The following is a 20,999-nucleotide window of genomic DNA, read 5'->3' on the forward strand; positions in this document are numbered from 1 at the left end:
CACGTTCCCCAATTATGGCTTGAGTATATAAACCCAGTTGAGAGGTTGTAAAGAGTGAGAGAGTTTGGAGAGAATCAGAGTTTGCCATTTTCAGCTCTAACAATGTCATTGTGTTTTGTGCTTCTCATCTTCTTGTTTCTTGAATATGTCACAGTGCAACTCTACTTTCTTAGTTTATCTGTGTTGTTTGTCATACACGATTCCTACAGGTCCTCACATCATCTTCTGCAACACAATTCATACTATTTCCCACAAGGGATTCTTCCAAAGGAATAGAGAGATTTCCTTTACTGATTGAGGAGCTTAAACGTTGATTTTTGCAAGTTATGACTTTTCTTTTGCACAATCTCAAAGACACGTGTGGCACTAAAAAACAATATGCATAGTTAACTACCCAATGTTTTCCATGTTATCATAGATTAATCAAATGTTTTTTCGTACATCCGCTAAGCATATACTTACATGTGCAATTATGATGTTAAGGTAAATACATTCCACAATTCATGGGCTTAGCTATATTATTGGATAGAGCTTTGAACATGAATGGATCACCCATCAATACTAGAGTTATCGAGTGTTCTCTTACAAGAGAGCAAATCCAACAAATTTTCCCAACATTTTACTTTTTATGGATGATAATAATAAATGTGTGAATCTTAATGGCAAATAAAAATAGGCTCAACTAATAAGATTGTATGCCAAGCATGTTAAAGGTATTGTCATGTTCATCATCATTTAGCATAGCATGTGATACTACTTTATCTAACCCAACATGAAATTGAGGTGTTGCATCCTTGTATTATAACCTATATAAGACATACGATTGGACAATATCCGATAACCTTACATAGTCAATAGAAGGTTCATGCAACCAACTTTCCATTAATCAAGCATCTTTTCTTCAATTTATTGTATACCTTGGCATGATATATGAGAGAAAATTAATGAATAAATGAATTGTATACCTTGGCATGATATATGAGAGAAAATTAATGAATAAATGAATTGTATACCTTGGCATGATATATGAGAGAAAATTAATGAATAAATGAATTGTATACCTTGGCATGATATATGAGAGAAAATTAATGAATAAATGAATTGTATACCTTGGCATGATATGTGAGAGAAAATTAATGAATAAATGACAGTGTTGTGATTATTTCACACATTCTTTCTACCGTAGTTAAACCACGCACATAGTGGCACATCACAAACAATCATATGTGAATAACAAAAAAAGACATTGTCCGTTATTGAAAAAAATCTCATAATCTCATGAGAGTTCACAATTCACTCTATAAATTGTTTATATGACCATAAAACCACAATTGTTAGTAAGAGTTGGCAATGGCTCGATTTAGGCCAAAATCGAGCCGTAAACCGTTTTTTAACAGCTCGGCTCATCTTGGTTTAGGCTTGAGCTTCCTTAACCGGTTTAACTTTGGTTCGGTTCGGTTAATGTTTGAAACCTTCTAAACCGGTTTGGCTTGGACAAGGCCAATTTGACTAACTCGAAACCGAACTGTTGCCGATTCCAAACTGTTAGACAAATAAGGAGGTAAAATAGGTTGTGCCGATAGATTAGAGTCAAACATATTTTCCTTTACAAATTGCTCACAAAAAATCTTTGTGCATCCCTTCCTTTTGCTTTCACCTCATCTACATAACTTGTGTACCATCTTTGTTACGAGTATTGGCTATACAGATATGCACTTATCCAACACATTTTGAATTAGTACATATTGAGTGGAAAAACTAATTGATTGGTTCATCCTAATATGAATAGTCTAGATAATCTAGGACAAGTTTTGTATTGTATTATACTATTGTTCTAGCTTTGTCACATATGTCAATGTTTTATTTGTCTTGTTGCTCTATTTATTGTGTCCTTGGTTGTGGTTTGGTCTCCACCATTCAATATCTTATCGTTTGCATTGTTTGCAAATTTATGAAACAACCTAGACCTCCTACTCCCTTAAGCAAATACTATCAAGCATTGCTATGTAAGGATGCTCAATTGTGGGGTCATAAGCTTGTGAAGCATGAGACAAACATATTGAGATAGCCTCACGCAATAATGAACTATCATCAAGTAATGTTGGTGTAGTGCATTTCAAATTGTGCAACAATGAAGATGCAATGTCAAAGACATCAAACTTTGGCTCACTCCAGATATTCCTTGACTTATAATGGTACATGCATGTTGGATATGTTGCTAAGTGTTTGTAAGTTTTGTCCCCACAAATAAATAATGTATTGATTATAGAAAGAAGCTACCATATAAATAGATCACCAAAATTTATAATCCCACCCTTAACAAACCATGTATCAAGGGGCTTATACAAATGACATATATGGTAGCTAACCAAATTACACAATCACAATTCCTCTTCATCCAACATACTTGAGTTTCTTTTTTTCCCCAAAAACAACATACTTGACTTTTCCAACAAATAAATTTTCCTAAGCAAAAATCAAACATATTGAAAATGACACAATAATATGCATGAACCCACTTGTGCAAATACTCATTAGAAAAGACATTCAAAAACACATGCTAAAGAAGACGACATTGCATTTATAAACTTGTGAATATATGTTGCCATTGGACACAATGTGAATAGATGCAAAATGTGTTCTATTGCAATTGTGCAAAAGAAACACGGCCTATAAAAAATGTCTCTCATTCCCAAAGCATCTCAAAAGGTAAACCATTGATTAGAACCCGTTATATAATACGTCCTCTTTAAAAGAAATGTGAGGGTGCCACTGTATTTCAAGCGTGTCCTATCACTATAAATCATGCCTTTGAAATTCTCATACTTTTGGCACTCTATCCATCATCCACACGAGCTTACTAATGGTGTTATGATAGATAACATAAGTCATGATACGAACAATCCTTGTACGTCCTCCAAATGTCCAATTTTTTTAACACGAAGATTCCAAATAACTTGGAATTGGACATTGTATAAACAATCTTTATTGTAACTTATCCCAAAGACTTCGATAACTGTCACGAATATGAAAACTCATCCTTATAGTTTGGAAAGCCATCAATCTTACCATTGTGTACTCCACATGGTTGTTTATGTCCAAGGATGACCATCTCCAAATATAGCTATTAAGAAAGAATTGTGCTCCTCCTATATCACTATTATAAGAGTTGTTCTCCTAATCTATTATTCGAACCTCAAGTGTTGTTGCATTGTTGAAGGAGAAATTTCTCCAAATCAACTCTTTCGATGCCTTTGTTTTGTGTTGATTCTATTTCATATTGCGTCATTACCTTTGTGCACTAAGCAAACATATTCATCGTAAGTCACCAAACACTTCAATTTATTATGAAGTCCAACCAATATATATGTCAACTGCCATCCAACAATTATTCACCTTCAATTGTTGTTGATTGGGAACCATCAACAACAACGATGTATTTAGTACGCTCAACACAACCCCTTGTCCTTTGATAATATATATTTTCATTCTCATGCATAATAGGTGTGATAATAAGCACTCCCTCTACATGGGGTGCAATTATATTTGTCACATGGTTTTATACTCTTCCCTTATGAAATATTGACATATTGGTTCGATCGAATGTCGAGGAAGGGTGTAGCCAAAGTCTATGCGGTGTTCTTTCCCAATGGAAAACTATGAGATATTCAATGTTTTTCTTTTTGCAACATTGAGATGAATGCCACATCAAGATTTTTGAGCAGTGACAGAGGTATTTTTATTTATTTATCATAATTACCTTACCCTATTGATAAGTCGATAGACTACTAACCATAGGCCTTAGGTTCGAAACCAATTTTCTCATTTCTTTAGTATTCCATAAATATCCATTCATAGTTTTTTTACTAGATACCACAATGTAATATAAGGGTTGAAGCCATGACCTTATGGTCTCCAAGAGATACCCTCATCACCTGAGCTACACCACACTCAATGTAAGGGTTAAATCTATGAACATATGCTCTAAATGATAACCTTACCACCTGAACTAAATCTCTTTAGACATAATTAAACCCTATATATATATATGGGCTTAACTGGCTACATCTATCGAAGCATAGGATATACATATATCACGTGAAATGTAATATTTTGGGTCTCGAAGACGATAATATAATCTCTCTGTCTTTGTCCTAAGGGAGGTTGCTGGTGGTGGTGGGTGAGATCTACATGCTACACTTTCCTCGATCATAATTTTTGCCAACCGGGGTTCTAATTGGTGTCTTAACGAGTCAACACGATGGGCCACTTGTTAGATGCCGATTGGTAGACGAGCAAACGAGTCAATACGGGCGGGCCACTTGTTCGATGCCGATTGGTTGCTGCTTATCTGGTGGCTCCCATCCATCCCCCCCACAAAGAACACGTGTCATCATATCACGTAAATTCTCTCTCTCTCTCTCTCTCTCTTTCTCTCTCTCTCTCTCTCTGAAAAGCCTATGGGCAATAATATCAAAACCCTGTTCAGCTTCTCTTCTTCTTCTTCTTCCTCCTCCTCCTTTTCGTAGCGAGAGAAGCAGAAGCGGGAAGAAGAAAGCAAGTCTTCCACATTTATAATGGAAGGAGAAGGAGCACCTGCGAAGGATCCCATCACTCGGGTCCTCTTCTGTGGTCTCTCGTTCCCAACCTCTTTCCAGTACACCAAAGAATGCCTCTCATCGCATCCCAACACAGAGGTACACACAGATACACACGAGGATTCTCTCATTTATGCAGAGTGTTGTGTGAATGGGACATAGAAAGAGGAAGTGAGAACAAGAAGAAAGAGAAAGTGAGATGAATTATGGTTCTTGGTCGTGAGTAGTGGAGGGAGGCACTTCGTTTTCCTGAAATTTGCTTCGCTGAAAATAGTTATGGCATGATGTATATGATTCCTCATACCAAAAGCATGCACAATTGAGCATAACCATGCGAACGATACTCACACAATATCAATGGTCATGCGGATGATCACGAATATGTGTGATTGATCGCAACAATGTGAGCTGTTGGTTTTTCCATAAGGAAATATTCATTCCTTTTTATGCAAGGGGTAATTTTGAAATGTTCATAAAAAAGAAGAAGTGATAAAACAAAGGAGAATCAATGGCGTTACTTCCTTTTTTGCAATCAAGGAAACATTTGTCTTTCCATGCAATGGAGAGAGTTTGGAGCATCATAAACGTTATTGGTGATCCAAGAAAAAGGAAATGGATTATACTTTAGTTGTGGTGGTTATGAATATACGTTTTTGTTTCATTTCAATATCATACTTAAAATGACTAAGATGATCACATAATCTCCACCAATGTTTTTCCTGTAAGATGAAGAATTTTGACATCTATGTCATAAGAATGATTGTGATTTTGATGTTAAAATTGAGGCGTCTGTAAAAATGTACAGGTTGTTGCTATACCTCATGAAGAAATTCTCGATAAGATAAATAATTATGATCTTTGTGTTGTGCGCATGATGCGAATTGATTCCAATGTCATCGCTCGTGCGAAACGAGTTAAGCTCTTGGTGCAATTTGGCGTAGGACTCGAAGGTAAATAATCAAATCCACAATCTCATAGTCGTGACAAAAACATTCGCGTTAGTAACAATTGGAAGGTTGCTCAAGAAAACCCTTGTTGCATTGTTTTATGGACACAGGTGTAGATATTGAGTCAGCCACAAAAGCAGGGATAAAGGTCGCAAGAATACCTGGTGATAAAAGTGGAAATGCACTATCTTGTGCAGAGCATGCTATATATCTCATTCTTTCACTTCTTCGAAATCAGGTAGATACACAGTTTGTCTTGAAAACCTGGGTTGTGAATCCGTGTCTATTTTTTGCACTATTTTATGCTCCGTTCTTTAGTTTTGAGCATGTTTGATGATTTTCTCCTCTCTCATGTTCTCAAGCTGGACGATAACACATACATAATGGAATCTTATATAGATCTTAAGTTTATAACCAGAGAATTGAACTACCTCAAATAGAACCCCGTGAATAGTAGTACTATCCTAATATGGGATCTTAGAACTCTTAATGTGTTAATTTTGAAGACGTCATTAATTTCCTCTCTGAGGCGCATTTTTTGCATCTTCAAGATTGTCTTTCATTGGAAGTTTGTATATTTCCAATCTAAGGAGGAGCAACTGGACCCTTATGTACAAAAAAAGGTCCCCATGGTAGAAACAAATGCTGGTTTATCTTGTCATTGGAGTGTGAAATAGTTTTGTCTCCAGAAATATATTGTTTACCATCATGCTTTGATACCTTCCTTTCCAGTCTATGATGCAACCTTTTACATGATCAACCCTCACACAGTCTTGTTATTTTCCTTGTTACATATCCATTTATTGCCCTAATGAAATGGGGCATATACCTATTCATCTTTTCTATACCTGTCACACAGTTTCATTATCTCCATTGTTGTATACCCATTCCTTGCCCTAATGACATGGCATATACCTATTCATTTCTTATATATGGTGCAACCTCCAGCATGGTCACCGCTCACCTAGTCTGCCTATTCATTTCTCATAGAAGGCTTCTTTTGTATTCAATAGAATTGAAGCCACTCTATCTCTTGTGATTTGTGTATTATATACATATTCTCTTGGTATTATATACGTATTCTCTTGTATGATGAGCATTGAGTGAGAAACAAGGAGTCTTGACAAGTGAGATGTCAATAAAGAAAACTTTAGGTTAGAAACTTTCAGCCTTTTATTCCAATCACTTTTTTCCATGATAGAAAGGAATGGAAAAGGCTGTGCAACAAATGGAAGCTGGTACTCCTACTGGACAAAGCTTATTTGGAAAAACTGTAAGTTCCTTAACTTGATTTTTTTGAGAAATGAAGGTTTAGCAAACAATCTGTTGTAAGGGAAAAGTTTGAGAAAATGTGCTTGTAGGTGCTAATCATAGGGTTTGGTAATATTGGCAAAGAACTTGCTTTCCGCTTACGGCCTTTTGGAGTTCATGTGCTTGCTACAAAACGCTCTTGGAAGGTTACCGATACTGATGGTATTGAAAAAAAAAGTGCATTTTGGTTTTAAAAAGGGAAAACACCAAAAGTTTCCTGAAACATGTTGGACAGGAATACCCCTAAAATTTCATTCATCATTTACCAAATTACCCTTTTGGAGTAGAAGGGGGATGCTGGTAAATTTTGAAAAATCCATCTGAAAAGTATGAGAGGTTTGGGGGTGTTTTCCTTTATAATATTTGACATTTCTTCTCAATGTTGGATATATTTCTTGATGTTGCAGGTCTTGTAGATGAGAAGGGAACTCATGAGCAACGCTTGGATTTTGCTAAGAAGGCAGATATAGTTGTGACATGTTGTTCTCTTTCATCAGAAACAGTAAGCACATTTGCATTTCTTGATAACAGCAGATTACCTGATGCCGTTGTACTTGAAATATATGAATTTTCTTTCTGATGTGATGGTGGTTCTAAAATGTAAAAGTAGATTTGTTGGGAGTTTCTACTTTACTAGCTATGTAATTTGTTCAGTGGGTCTAGATGCCTTAACTATTTTGAAATATATAAATTTTCTTTTTGGTATGATGTTGGTTCTAAAATGTAAAAGTAGAGTTGTTGGGAGTTTCTACTTTATGTAACTTGATTATCATTGTTACGAGCTATATAATTTGTTCAGTGGGTCTAGATGCCTTAACTATTTTGAAATGTGTGAATTTTGTTTTTGGTATAATGTTGGTTATAAAATGTACAAGTAGAGTTGTTGGGAGTTTCTAATTTATGAATGTACAAGTAGAGTTGTTGGGAGTTTCTAATTTATGTAACTTGATTATCATTCTTACTAGCTGTATAATTTGTTCGGTGGGTCTAGATGACTTCACTAATTGTTAGGAAATTGCAATTCAGGATTCAAGAATTTCTATGAGCTCAAGAAAATGTTTTCCACTTTGACTTCTGTTGTATTTTTAGGCAGGTATGATAAATGAAGAGTTCTTGGCTGCCTTAAAAAAGGTAAGACAACAAACATTGCTTCGAATACATACTTTTCTGTTGATATTGATACTGCTATGTCTCTGAGTTTGGATAAGCAAGTAATAAAATTTTAAGCACCTGGGGTTTCCATATTTAGTGAATATATATAGAATAAAGTGATTTATAGAGAATCAAGAAACATTTCATGAATTAGGAATGATTTAAGATATATGAACACCTACAAAACCAAATGTTAACATTTCTAAATGAAGCTAGTTTAGTGAAATATTGACTACGATAATTTATAAAGATCAGAAATATCTCATGTATTGAGAATATGATTGATGATGATCTATGCACTGTAATTTTGTAGTGTTTACATTTTCTGTAGGGTTCATATTTGGTGAACATTGCAAGAGGGGCTCTGCTAGACTACAATGCTGTGAAGAGTGCGATTGAGAAGCATCATTTGGGAGGTTTGGGTATGGATGTAGCCTGGTATGAGCCATTTGATCCATCCGATCCACTCTTGCAACACTCTAATGTAATCATGACACCTCATGTGGCTGGAGTAACCGAATTTGCATATCGGAACATGGCCAAGGTGCTTCTTTTACTATCAACTCCTTAATTTTATTTGATATATAATTTTTTCTTGTAATCTTAAACTCCCAAAATGTGGCTTTATATTACATGAGTTGCCCTCATAATTATGTGATTTAACAGGAATTAATGTGTTTTGTTGATTTGAGAAGTAAAAACAACCATAAGGTTAGAGTAAATACATTAATAACTTTACAAACCCAACCCATCCCTCCTGAGTTGACGTCAAGAAGAGAAGCGGAAGGGTAGGTAGCTATGAGATTTATATTTCAGGAACTATATATGGAGAATGTTTATAGCTATGCACATAACTCGTGATATTGCCACTAGAAATACTGAAGGCCCCATTTCTCTTAAAAATGATTGATTTATGCATATCTGCACACTTCTAGCTGTTTAGACAAACTCAGATCAAGAAGAATGACTTCTATTTTGAGGTATTATGTTAAATATCTTGAGGCATAAAAGAACATGTCGATTGGCGCTAATCTCTAGCCTGGATTCTGAGCCCTAATTTGTATTGTTCTATATTATATACTTAAAAAACAGCCTTAAGAGAGGGAGTGAGAGCTTGAACTGCTTACCGAGTACTTGATGGAAAAAGAATATTGAAGGTTTGATTTAATTGGGTCATTTTTTTTCCACATTTCCAGGTTATAACAAATGCTGCTCTCCAGATACAAGCAGGAAAGGATTTCTCATTAGTTGAAGGAATCGAGTGTGTGAATTGAGTAAAAAAAGCAGCATTTATTTTTTAGCCACATAATGATTGTTAGAATGGTGAAATTCTTGAATGCTATATGAGGACTATTATTATAATGCGAGTGTAGGCCCTTTTTGAGAGCAAACTGCAACAATATGATTAAATGCTCTTTGAGCATTTTTTATGTCTGAAATGCAGTTCCTTTTGCGGATTTTCTTTTCTTTTATTGGTTTAAGTATGAAATCTAGAAGGAATAATATTAAGAGATTATCCATGTGGTCATTTGCATATGTATATAGTTCATGGTATCACAAAATTCCTTCTATCACAGTTGTCAGTGACCCTATAGATAGACCTTTTAAGGTATTCAAATACGCATTATGCAAGTATGCCTCTTAAGTTTGTGCATATTCAAACATAACACATTTTGAATGCTAAGACTATCATATAGTAGCCAAAATGACTGTTTTTTTCACCCTTTTGGTTGCGTCTAGATCGGTCCCACGTTACTAATTCGACATTATCGAAAATTCATGGGAAGTGAAATGCTAGCATGTCCTTAGCACCCCATTGACGTAGTGAGCCTATTTTAATATTGGGTTCACCACTTTGTTTGTTTAGTGACTTGTTGAATGTTGAGGGGCGATGAGGGTATGTTTTTCAATAATGCGGTAGTCTCGAGAAAATCCTTTGGATGATCAAAGATTGTGTCTTGCATTAATTGTTTTCTCAAAGTCTCATTAATAGGATGAGGGTAGGATAGTAGCATGTATCCAAAGATGAGCAATTATCATCATATGGGATCTCCATTGGGATTAAATGAGTCTCTAGAAAAAGTGGTCATATGTATGGGAGTTATGGTGTCAAAATTAGGGGGTCTTCTGGAAAAACTAGAGTTTTAACAAAGTTCATATAGATGATATTGTTGCTCACATTCTGACAAAGGTGACCTCAAAAAAAAAGCTTGAGCTATGTGCCAAGCTAGTAGGAATCAATACAAATTGAGTCACTTGACAAAACCTTCTTTTGATGTGGATTTCCATGAAATTTGTTTAGTATTTTTTACCACACATTTTATGTGTGTGAATGGGGTAGGATGCCCAAATAAATTTTTCTATACATACTATGGGAACAAGGTCACGTAATATAGGTATTTACACATATATTTACTCACTTTTTGAATTGAAAATGAAAAGAGGGTGGGGTGAGTCGAATTAGAAAATGTGTGAATTTGAACCTTTAGAGCATGATTTAGCCTCCTTTACTTCCTCCATCAATGCCTTCTTATGCAACAACTGAACACCAATGCCTTGGGCATCATTGCCTCTATCAAGTGTGCAACGAGTTTTTTGTGGTTTTTTTTGGGTTTAAGAATTATAGGAAGCTTTTCTTTTTCTTTGTAAAACTCTAATCTATCTAGAGTAAGAGATTGTTGTGTTTCGTATTTGCTCTCGACTTGGTCCCATGGTTTTTTATTCCTCCTAAAGGGGTTTCCATGTTAAATGTTGGGTGTATTGTGCATTCCTTTTGTTTTCTATCTGAAATAACTTTCAAGGTTATCTTTGCCTCCTAATCGAGTAACATAATGATCTTGATATTCCTAGCACAATGTTTTTGTCGAACTTCATGTTGGTTAGTCTCGACTTTCAGCCCATTCGTTGCTTTTACCAATCTCAAGATTGTTAGCACTCATTCATTAAGTGTTGTTTTGCTTTGGATCATCCACATAGGCCTTTGGTTGTAGCTCAACAACTAGGCCCACTACATTGTCAACAACATACATTTGCCAAAACAAATAAACCTAGGGGTATGTTTGTTGAGCACACATGCTTGTAAGGCCTTTGCCTTTGTAGTTAGGATGATGATCTGAACTTTGGTTGTTGTAGTGACAATTGTTGGTAGTATTCGAGGGTTGGACTCGGTCTAGCCTCATGTTCAAGGTCAAAGTATATCTCTACAATTTACGTTTAGAGATTAGGGTTCTAGATGTGCTATACTCACTTTGTAGTGAGGCATGGAGGTGGCAGATGGGTTGCCTAACATTGCAAGTTGTCACCATAATTGCCACTATTGTGTTGGAATCATTGTTACACTAGCGAAGTGGCCTACATTAAGGCATGTCCTTCATTGTGGGTAAACTCAGGTTCATGTGGCATGTTTGGAGGTTATTCTTGATGATGAATAGTCAAGGTCAAGTAGACAGTCAACCATGTTTTGACATGGTGAAATTGAGGATTCTCAAGGTGATTTGTTGTGATTCAAGGACAACCAATAGAAATGTCCCTTCGAGGTTATCCTTGAGGGTTGCCACAACAAATTTCAAAGAAGTTGTTCATTGGGGGGTTCATTTGGTAGTAGGTATGCTTAGTAAAGTTGAGAATGGGCGACATTAGTTTATTTTCATCTCTCACTTAATAAGTTATTCTAATATAAAACTTTGAGAATACACTTGCTTTCCTTTCATGGATTAAATAGTAACTTTGAAAATGGTTTCAAACATTTTGTCAATATTGTTTTATAGTCAACATTCCATTGGTTGTATGGTTAGTGGGGTCTTGATGGGTTTTAAACGTTATGTAGTCCAAAGGGAAGGCCAATATGATCACTAAGGAAGAAGATGAGAAATTACGGAATTGTTAAAAAGCTCTCTCTCAACCGTGTTAATTTTTTTTTACTATAATTCATATCCCAATTCAGTTTCATGTTTTGTGATAGAATTTGGATTGATCTACATAGAAACAAGCTTCTCTAAATTATTTCATTCTGTCCAATATATGGACCTCGAACAACTTTTGTTGGTTGTAATATGTAGACTTTGGAAATAAAAAATAAAAAATGGAGTGGATGCTCTCAAAAGCTTAGAAATTTATATGTGGATCAACTTGGCTCATGTGAATGGAAATAGATAAGGTATCTAAAGTGGTTGTCAAGATACCCAACTGCCAACCTATAGTTTTCATGTTGTCCTATGTGCCATATCAAAGTATTGAACCAATGACCCCATGGTTCTCTTTGATAAGCCTTTAATCAAGTGATAATGCATTAATTGTATAATGGTGGGCTTTATATGAATAAGTGCATGTCTAGGCTATTTGTGTGTATGTGTGGTTGAAGGAGTTGAGGTTTGTAACTTTAAGTAAGAAGGAAGTAGACAAAAATTGCTAGCACAATGATGGTGACATATCATAAAGAGGCTGAAAATATAATATATGTAGAACGCTCAAATACAAACAAGACATTATCATTAGCATATTCATAATGATATAATTTGATTTCAAGCATTCACAGATGGGAGATGGCCATATTGTGTCCATTGCAAGAGTTATTCAACTTTTAAATTAAAATTGTTGATTTAGGACTCCGCAAGTATGTTGCATTCATTATAATTTATATAATAACTCTCCATAAATTTAGTTAAAGGTAATGAGCATTGCGATTTTGGTCACGATTTTTTTACAACATTGACATTGACACAAACATTTTTTCCACGAGACAACATTGACATTGATACAAACATTTTTTCCACAAGACAACATTGACATTGACATTGGCAGCGTATGGTGTGAATGGGAATGTTGTGTGGGGATCCATACAAGGACGGTCTCAAAAAGGGGAAAGCTGGAGGAATAGTTAAACCCACAAGGACGTGGATTTATAGTGCAAGATGTAGCGCATTCCAATGTGATGGGGTAAGACCTGGCACAAATTCTGAATTTTTTGAGGGGATTTGGCTTATGGTGACATGTTTATCGGTCTGGCACATCTAGATCATGCGTTGTAAGTTTGTTTTTTAGCGGCAAAAAGCTCTCATGTGGGAATGTGATGTTAAATATTTGGTTAGAGCTTGTGGCTTGGTTGCGCGAACGGTATGACTTGATTAAGGGGGAATCGGATGAAGCAGAAAGGGCAAGGCCAAAGTTCTTGCTGAAATGGGGTGGTTCTCCCATGATGGTCAAATCTTCGTCGAGGCCTAAGTGGAATTACCAGGCGCCTAGCTGAATGTTTCCGTCGATGGCTCCCAATATTGTACATGGGTTGTAAATTGTAATTATGTATGTATAGCTGAAGCACAAGTGGGTTAGTATAGTCATGTTACCCGGATAACTTTGTTATACAAGAGTTATTTAGGAGAAGTAGAGTCGAGGTAAAGTGGGGTTTATTTCAGTTTTGTTGGAGTTAAGGGTCGTGTGAGTTTTTGTTTGAAAGTTTTGGAGTTGTTCCTCTGAGTTGTATATTTTGGTTCCATTGTGGATTCGGGTAAACTTTGTTGTATTCTATTTGCTAACTAATGTGAAGTAGTGTTTTTTGGAGAAAATAAAATAAAATAAAATAAAATATTATGTACTAACACAATAGAATGAATGACACGAATATGCCTTTCATAAAGAAGGTTAGTGTAGAGAAGATGAAAACAAGTAAGTAAGTACCTATATAATGGATATTCTCATTTATGAAAATGACTTCTCAGATATTTGTTAGTGAGTGCGTAGAATAGTTTCTGTGATCATTTAAAAATGGTCATATCTTCATTCTATGGAGTTCAATATCAGATATTTGGTATTGATTTTGGTAAGGGGTGATTTGGAGGATGGTTGTTTTAGAGATTGGTGACTATTTGTTTTGGGGTCTCGAATGGATGAAATTCTATACTAAGAATAACAAAACCCCGTTTCTTTGCATCTCTCAAAGGTAGTGACATTGTTTTTTCAATATTTATAAAGACATCATTGTAACTATGTTGTTATTCCAAGTTATGTAAACAGAAATTTCCAAAGACTCCTTGAAACATATGGCTCACAACTTAGAAACATATGCATAAGATAGGAAGACATTGATGTAGCACTTGTGGAGCATTCTATGGTCTCTCCCACTTGAATCTCATTACCACTCCAACCCTCCCAAGGTTTGTCATGAATATCAAGGAATCTACGAGAAAAATGACACTTGATACTCCTATGAGCAAGGAAGGTTCTCAAAGTAGTAGCACACCAAACACACTTTCATTGTTCATGATTCTCAAATACTCATTGCCAACCTCCGAGACAACGGCCAACCAAGCAAGTACTTTAAGCTTCTATGTCTTTAGACGTTGACATCTAATGCTATTCGTGGTAAGGAAGCCTACTGATCACATGATGTTTCGCTTCCCCATGATTCCGAGCACGGTTTCACATTGAGAGTCTTGGGAATGAGGCATGCTAGGAACTTTCATTTCCTCTTCCCGTGAAAAACAACTTCTCTTCTTGTGATAGTAACTTTCGAAAATTTGACATCACCAAATAATAATACCATGTGGGACATAGAAGTTTATCACACGAGATTTCACATGCTTGTGATTCTTGCTTTGGGGGTGCTGGAATAGGAATCGAGATGCAAAAAAAGAACGAGCGGGCTCGTTGTGAGCCCAAACTTCGATGGTTACATCTTAACGGCTCTTTTGGGGAAGGAAGGTTGTGAAAGAAATATGTATGCGAAGGAGGTTACAAGCTTTTGGTTCCACACGAATTGTGGCAAGGGGGGGGGGGGGGGGGACACGGAGGGTGTCGCTGCGACATGATGACTCGCGAGTGCGAGGGAGCATTGGTGAGAGAGTATGTATGTAAGTGGTGAGTGAAAGAAAGGTGTATGTGGGAGAAGAGGCATCCATCCATCCATCCATCCATCCATCCATCCATCCATCCATCATGGTAGGAACTTGAGAGAGAGAGAGAGAGAGAGAGAGCTCTTCACCAGAAATACAAGCAAAAGAGCATGGGGGATTATCCCAAGGAGCTGCATCAGAAGCAGGCAGCAGGGGAGAGAGAGAGAGAGAGAGAGAGAGAGAGAGAGAGAACACGTGTTTCCCTCTCTCTGTGTGTCTCTCTCTCTGTGTGTGTCTCTCTGTCTCTCAAGCGTCTGTGTGTGTGTGTGTATTGTCCTGCGAATCAATCTTTTTCTTGATTGTTTTGTCTTTTCTTGTGTTTATTCATTCATTCATTCATTCATTCACTGAGTGCAGCAATATCCTCTTAGTAAGTAAGTAAAACATACATACATACATACATACATACATACATATATATCACTAAATCTGGTGGGGGTGGGGGGGGGGTGTGATTTTGATGCCTTAGCGAAGAAGAAAAGGCGACGGAAGAAAGAAAGGAAATACCCAAAAAACGAAACAGTAAAGTGAGAAGCTTTTCTTCCTTCCTCTCTCTCTCTCTCTCTCTCTCTCTTTGTGTTTTTCAGTGTGCTTCCTCTTCTCTTCGCTCTCTGAACAGAGGCAATTCCCCTCCTCCTCCTCCTCCTCCTCATGGTTTTTCTTTCCTCTATTTGCCACTAGTTAACTCCTCCTCTTTCTATCTATCTATTTTTTGTTCCTTTCTCTGTCTGTCCTCCCATTCCACTTGTTGCCTTACTTCTCTCCTCTGTTTTCCTCTTCCGGATTGCGCTCTCTCTCTCTCTCTCTCTCTCTCCACACTTCAACCCAAGCTTTTATCCCGTGCCTACTTTAGGGCCCATGTCCATTTGTTCTTCCTGTCTTCTTGTCGCAAAAGCAGCAGCAGAAGAAGAAGAAGACGAAGAAGAAAGAAAGAAAGAAGAAAGAAGAAAGAAAGAAGCTCAATGACTGTTAACCTGACTCGCCCTTTTTCTCCAGACAACAACGCGATTTCTGATCTCACATCTGCTACTAAGGTATGTAATCTCTCTCTCTCTCTCTCTCTCTCTCTCTCTCCCCCTTTTACATTGAATCGTCCCTCGATTTGTTACAGATTTCAATCAATGAAATCTTTATTCTTCACATTTAAATCATCTCTTAACTTGTTATACACTCAATCTATTTTTCTTTGTAATACTTCCAATCTACTTTTATTTGTAATTTACAATCAAACTATTTCTCTTTGTGTAACTAGAAGCAATCTGCTTTTCTTTGTGTTTAGCAATTCTAAATACGGGTATAAAATACTATCAAGAAATGAATTATAAATCTACCAGGAATTAAAAAACAACACATGCGTTTAGTTCTTATTATCTCCCCGGGAAACAAGAATGTGAGCTGATCACAAATAATTTAAGTTCTTATTTAGATTTTTAAAGCTATAATTTGTGTGTACAACTCGATGGATTATATTAAAAATCATGTATAAGTAAAAGGGGATAGTAAATTTGAATAGAAGAATATGATTTGCTATGTCTGAAATGTATGGACATGTTCTCTGAAAGGCAGACCAATATCTGAAGTTTATTTAGGTAATAAACAAGATTCATGGATTGAATCATTGTAGCTATATAAAGGAGGTAATGCAGAGGGTTTTTCTGGTGAAGCCTATGATTAAATCATGGGGTATATAACGCTCATGCAAAAAACTGTCTTATTAGTGTGCCTGGATCCCAGAAATATTGAGAAGGTACGACGGAATATTATGTTTCTCAATGAAGAGGGAATACACCTAGAAAAATTCAAATGCATCCAATTGTATATGGTAAAATCACGGTAAAGATAGAATACAGTAAAAAAATGTAACTAATGTTGTATTCGGATCCAGATCCCTCGCTAGTCTGATACATAATGAATAGTGTAGAAACCTTATAATGAGAAGGTATGTCAAGTGTGTGCTTTTATAAATGGAGGTGTTTTAATGCTATGTATTGAACATAGAATATACTGGTTCCAGTTGTGTATAGAGAATACACTTTGCTTAGAATAGCCTATGTAAATGCATTCAAAAGCTATTGATTCTTAATTGCCTTGTAAAACCAAGTTTTGTTGTCAACTTTTGAAGAAAATAATGAGTTTTGAGTTTCAGCTAGAGTGAATCTAATAAGTAAAAATGAAAATGCTTGATGATATATTCTCACTTACCTCCATAACTTATGGCAATCATGTATCTACGTACATAATACCCCATACATATATTGTTACTTAACGCTCTGCTTCCTTGTTTCTAAAATTGGTTATGCACATATTATGCTACAACTGGAAACATTTGGTGACTTCTGTCTATCTATCTATCTATCTAACGCTGTGCTTCCTTGTTTCTAAAACTGGTTGTGCACATATTATGCTACAAATGGAAACATTAGGTGACTTCTGTCTATCTATCTGTTTCTAAAATTGGTTATGCACATATTATGCTACAACTGGAAACATTTGGTGACTTCTATATCTATCTATCTACCAACTGTTTCAATTTCATCATTCTAATATATTTTGTTTATGAATCTAGTGGCCTTTATTGGTGGTACATGTAATGACAATAGGCTACTATTTTGTCATCCAAAATGCTTGACACAATCAATTAGCGAGAGGAGAATCCATTCCAATATTTTACATTGAGTTGCGCTTCTAATAGCAATACTTAAATTACTTTTCAAGACTTTAATGTACATTCTAATGTTCTGTTTTGGATTGTAATTAGCATGTCCCAAATAAACTGAAATATCTAATTTCTATCTACAGCTAAATATATGTTCCTGTATTAAAAAAATAACGCAGGATATTATTGTTGGGAAGGCGTGGAGAAAGGAAGGTGTTGGGTGTAAGCTGCTGTTGCTGATTATAGTGGGATTATGTGGACTGTCCATATGCTTTATCCGGGCAGGACAAAAGAGTTTGTATGTGGAGAGTGCTTACTACACCCGTCGTGAAACAATCAATCGAATCATTCGCTGCCCTGCATACCTTACAAGCTTAACCGAGGGTTTGCACCTCCACTACCCTAAGCCCAAAAGCTTTGAGAGGTGATTCTTCACATTTAATATCTTTTTACCCTAATGCATGTAGGGTCCTTTTAAACTTCTATTGAATGATGATGAATTGTTCTTTTGTAACCTATATTGAATCTTGACGGGTTGTTATATTTTAAAGAGAATCATTTAAATATGACAGGAAAGAATGCATGTGCACACCAGTACATTATTTTGTCATATTGTCCATGCAAAGATCTGGAAGCGGTTGGTTTGAGACGCTTCTGAACAACCATCCAAATATCAGTTCTCATGGAGAGATCTTCACAGGAAGAGAGAAACACAAGAACTTGTCGACTATATTGACCAAACTTGACAATGTCTATAACCTCGATTACCGAAGTAGTGCGATCAAGGATGAATGCACAGCTGCAGTTGGTTTTAAGTGGATGCTTAATCAGGTTTTCCTCTCAAGGGTTTTCCATAGACAACCTTTTTTTTAAACATTTATTTACAGTAAGGAATTTGACTTGCTCAATTAATGCTTATAGATTGATTCACAAAACTTACCTTCTTAAAACCGCTTCATCTAAATATATAAACATGATGAGCATTGCATGCAAAATTTCTATTCTGCAACCCTAGGGTTGTGGCTACCAAGTCTTCTAGAGTGTTCAGATATATAAATATCTCATTTGTTTAGATTGGGACTGATAACACACACTAACACAATTTTTGTGATCTTAAAAAAAGGGTTTAATGGAGTATCACAAGGAGATTCTTGAGTATTTCACCAAGAAAGGGGTCTCTGTCATTTTTCTCATCCGGCGAAACCTATTGAGAAGGCTTGTTTCTATCCTTGCAAATGCTTATGACCGTGAGGTGAAACTACTGAATGGAACTCACAAGTCTCATGTGCATTCCAAAGAGGAGGTATTTGAACATTTATAGCCTTGAGGCAAAAACAGACAAAGTACCCCCCCAGTTTTTTTATTCGTTTTGATATTTATGTGAATTATGTGTCATCCCAAGTCTTTAAAGAATTATCAAAATACCCCCTTTATAATATTTTTACTTTTGTTTTGTACTATGGAGGGGGTATTCAGGATAATATGCTAGAAACAATTAGGCGTATTTAGGTGTGTTATCTTCCCCTTTTTTCATGGTTGTTTTGTTTAAAGATAACATACATATAAGTTTTGTTATCTTTTGATATTAAAAAGTATTTAATTTCAATATCAATGATGACATTTTAGGCAGAGACTCTGGCGAGCTTCAAGCCAACCATCAATCATAAGGTGCTGGTCATGAGCTTCAGCCGGATTTTGGAAGTGACGGAAAATGCAATGAGGATCTTTAACACCACACGCCACATTGTCGTATACTACGAAGAGCTCTTAAAAAGCAATGAGGTAAGCAGTGTACCTAAAGTGTGTTTATGTATGTAGCCTTAACTAATCGTTTTTATAAACATGCAGACACATGTTTACAGATAGATAAAACATGCTTAAATTTATGAGCTCAGATCCTGACTTTTGTTTTCTGACATATTTTTTTGTTTTTTTATCTCGTAGAAGTTAGATCGAGCTCAAGAATTCTTGGGTGTTCCACCAATGACGCTTAAGAGCCAGCAAGTGAAGATACACACAAAGCCATTGTCAGAGCAAATTCAGAACTGGGATGAGGTATACAAGGTATTACAAGGGACCAAGTTTGAAGAGTTTTTGGCACACAATGAGTTTGTATAAATGAACCAAAAATGCAAAAGAAAAACAAATTTATATGATCACTAAGTCTTATGTAAAATTTATATAATTCACGTGGTGCTTAAAAAGTCTTATGTAAAATTTCCTCTTTCTTTTCTTTTTCTTAATATCAATGTAAGGAGGCCAACTTGTAAGCCACCTTCAGAAATTGGAAATTTAGAAAAGTATCAATACAAAGAATGATTTCATATTTCAATGGTAACCATGTACCCTCTTTCATTCATCTTGGTCAAAAATTTCAATCCCTGCCCACCCCCATAAAAAGGTGCATATATACAAGACGCCTTTTGTTGACATGATTATAGTTGCTTAAAAGAGCTCGATAAGAATATTCACCTTTAGAGGCGTGCTAGAACAATGCAACATCAAGTAGCAATATAAGACATACCATACAAAGACTTGTTTCAAATTGATTGCATAAAGAGAACGTAGAGATTGCCAAGGCCTAGTTGATTGAAGGTTAAGTGATAATCTCTTGCTGTCACTCCAAGCAATAGATCATTAATCCCTTTCTTGAACCAATTTGTGAAGATCATTAATCCCTTCATAGTCATTCTTCTTGTGGTTCAACATAATTCCATGTTCTATGAAGCAAGAAACAAGACATTTAGTTGAATGTATATATAATGTATGTATGTGTATGTGTGCGTATATATATAGAAGAAAGACCATATGTATTTTGTCAAACAGAAATCAAAACATAGATACGATGTTATAAGGGATCCACTATTTCAAGGAGATAAAGAGTGTCCAAAAGAAATGTAATGGTTCTATTCTTCACAAATTTGTGCTCTGATAAGGTTAGCATTACTCTTTTCCTTAGCCATCCCAAGGCCTAATGGGTGTTTATGACATTAAATTTAAGGCAAGTGTGCATGTACATGTAATCTTGTGTATAACTTCTCAAACTTCTAAAAACTGTAGTAAATCGTTTTAAACTAGTTGAGAAGTTGCTCCATAACATTAAGTCATCATAGAAAGAGAATATTGAATGTATCTGTCCATCTGAACGGAACCATGGATTTTGTAAACACTATATAAATATTGAGAGCACATGATCCAAAAAGGTTTAAAAATAAGTTTAACAAAGCAAACTTTTTTCAAGGGTATAAAAAATTAACATATTGCTATTGGGAGAAACACCATAATTTCCCTAACTTTTCTACTATTTAATGGATGCCCACAAGTTTAAAACGAACAGGAGAACATCCGTATGTTTTTAAGAGTTTGCCACACTCTTTAATGAATTTATTCATATAGCAATAACTAACTAGCAATTAACTGCAAATTACATTTATCAGAATAAGTTGTC

General features: G+C 35.8%; 2 protein-coding genes across 2 annotated transcripts; both read left to right on the forward strand.

The window, feature by feature from the left end:
* The first annotated feature begins 4,515 nt into the window (after positions 1 to 4,515).
* Positions 4,516 to 9,431, forward strand: LOC147868846 (D-isomer specific 2-hydroxyacid dehydrogenase family protein). The gene is made up of 9 exons (XM_087324006.1): positions 4,516 to 4,697; positions 5,404 to 5,548; positions 5,656 to 5,783; positions 6,747 to 6,818; positions 6,907 to 7,018; positions 7,264 to 7,358; positions 7,946 to 7,987; positions 8,340 to 8,552; positions 9,205 to 9,431. The coding sequence occupies exons 1-9, from the start codon at positions 4,578 to 4,580 to the stop codon at positions 9,280 to 9,282; spliced, it is 1,005 nt and encodes a 334-aa protein (XP_087180132.1). The 5' UTR covers positions 4,516 to 4,577; the 3' UTR covers positions 9,283 to 9,431.
* A 6,243-nt stretch (positions 9,432 to 15,674) lies between these two features.
* LOC147868847 (uncharacterized) lies at positions 15,675 to 19,889 on the forward strand. The gene is made up of 6 exons (XM_087324018.1): positions 15,675 to 15,929; positions 17,731 to 17,975; positions 18,124 to 18,382; positions 18,675 to 18,854; positions 19,178 to 19,333; positions 19,496 to 19,889. Exons 1-6 carry the CDS (start codon positions 15,858 to 15,860, stop codon positions 19,667 to 19,669), a joined length of 1,086 nt encoding a protein of 361 aa, XP_087180144.1. The 5' UTR covers positions 15,675 to 15,857; the 3' UTR covers positions 19,670 to 19,889.
* The last annotated feature ends 1,110 nt before the right edge of the window (positions 19,890 to 20,999 follow it).

The sequence above is a fragment of the Azolla caroliniana genome, unplaced genomic scaffold (genome assembly GCF_043228905.1).
Source record: "Azolla caroliniana isolate FFs.n. ecotype wild unplaced genomic scaffold, voAzoCaro1.0.p SCAF_1, whole genome shotgun sequence".
NCBI lineage: Eukaryota > Viridiplantae > Streptophyta > Polypodiopsida > Salviniales > Salviniaceae > Azolla > Azolla caroliniana.

Coding starts and splice junctions, on each gene's coding strand:
- LOC147868846 (XM_087324006.1), top strand. CDS start 4,578: ATGGAAGGAGAAGGAGCACCTGCGAAGGATCCCATCACTCGGGTCCTC. Junction 5,549..5,655: donor ATTTGGCGTAGGACTCGAAG/GTAAATAATCAA, acceptor TTATGGACACAG/GTGTAGATATTGAGTCAGCC. Junction 7,019..7,263: donor GAAGGTTACCGATACTGATG/GTATTGAAAAAA, acceptor TTGATGTTGCAG/GTCTTGTAGATGAGAAGGGA.
- LOC147868847 (XM_087324018.1), top strand. CDS start 15,858: ATGACTGTTAACCTGACTCGCCCTTTTTCTCCAGACAACAACGCGATT. Junction 17,976..18,123: donor AAGCCCAAAAGCTTTGAGAG/GTGATTCTTCAC, acceptor TAAATATGACAG/GAAAGAATGCATGTGCACAC. Junction 18,383..18,674: donor TTAAGTGGATGCTTAATCAG/GTTTTCCTCTCA, acceptor TCTTAAAAAAAG/GGTTTAATGGAGTATCACAA.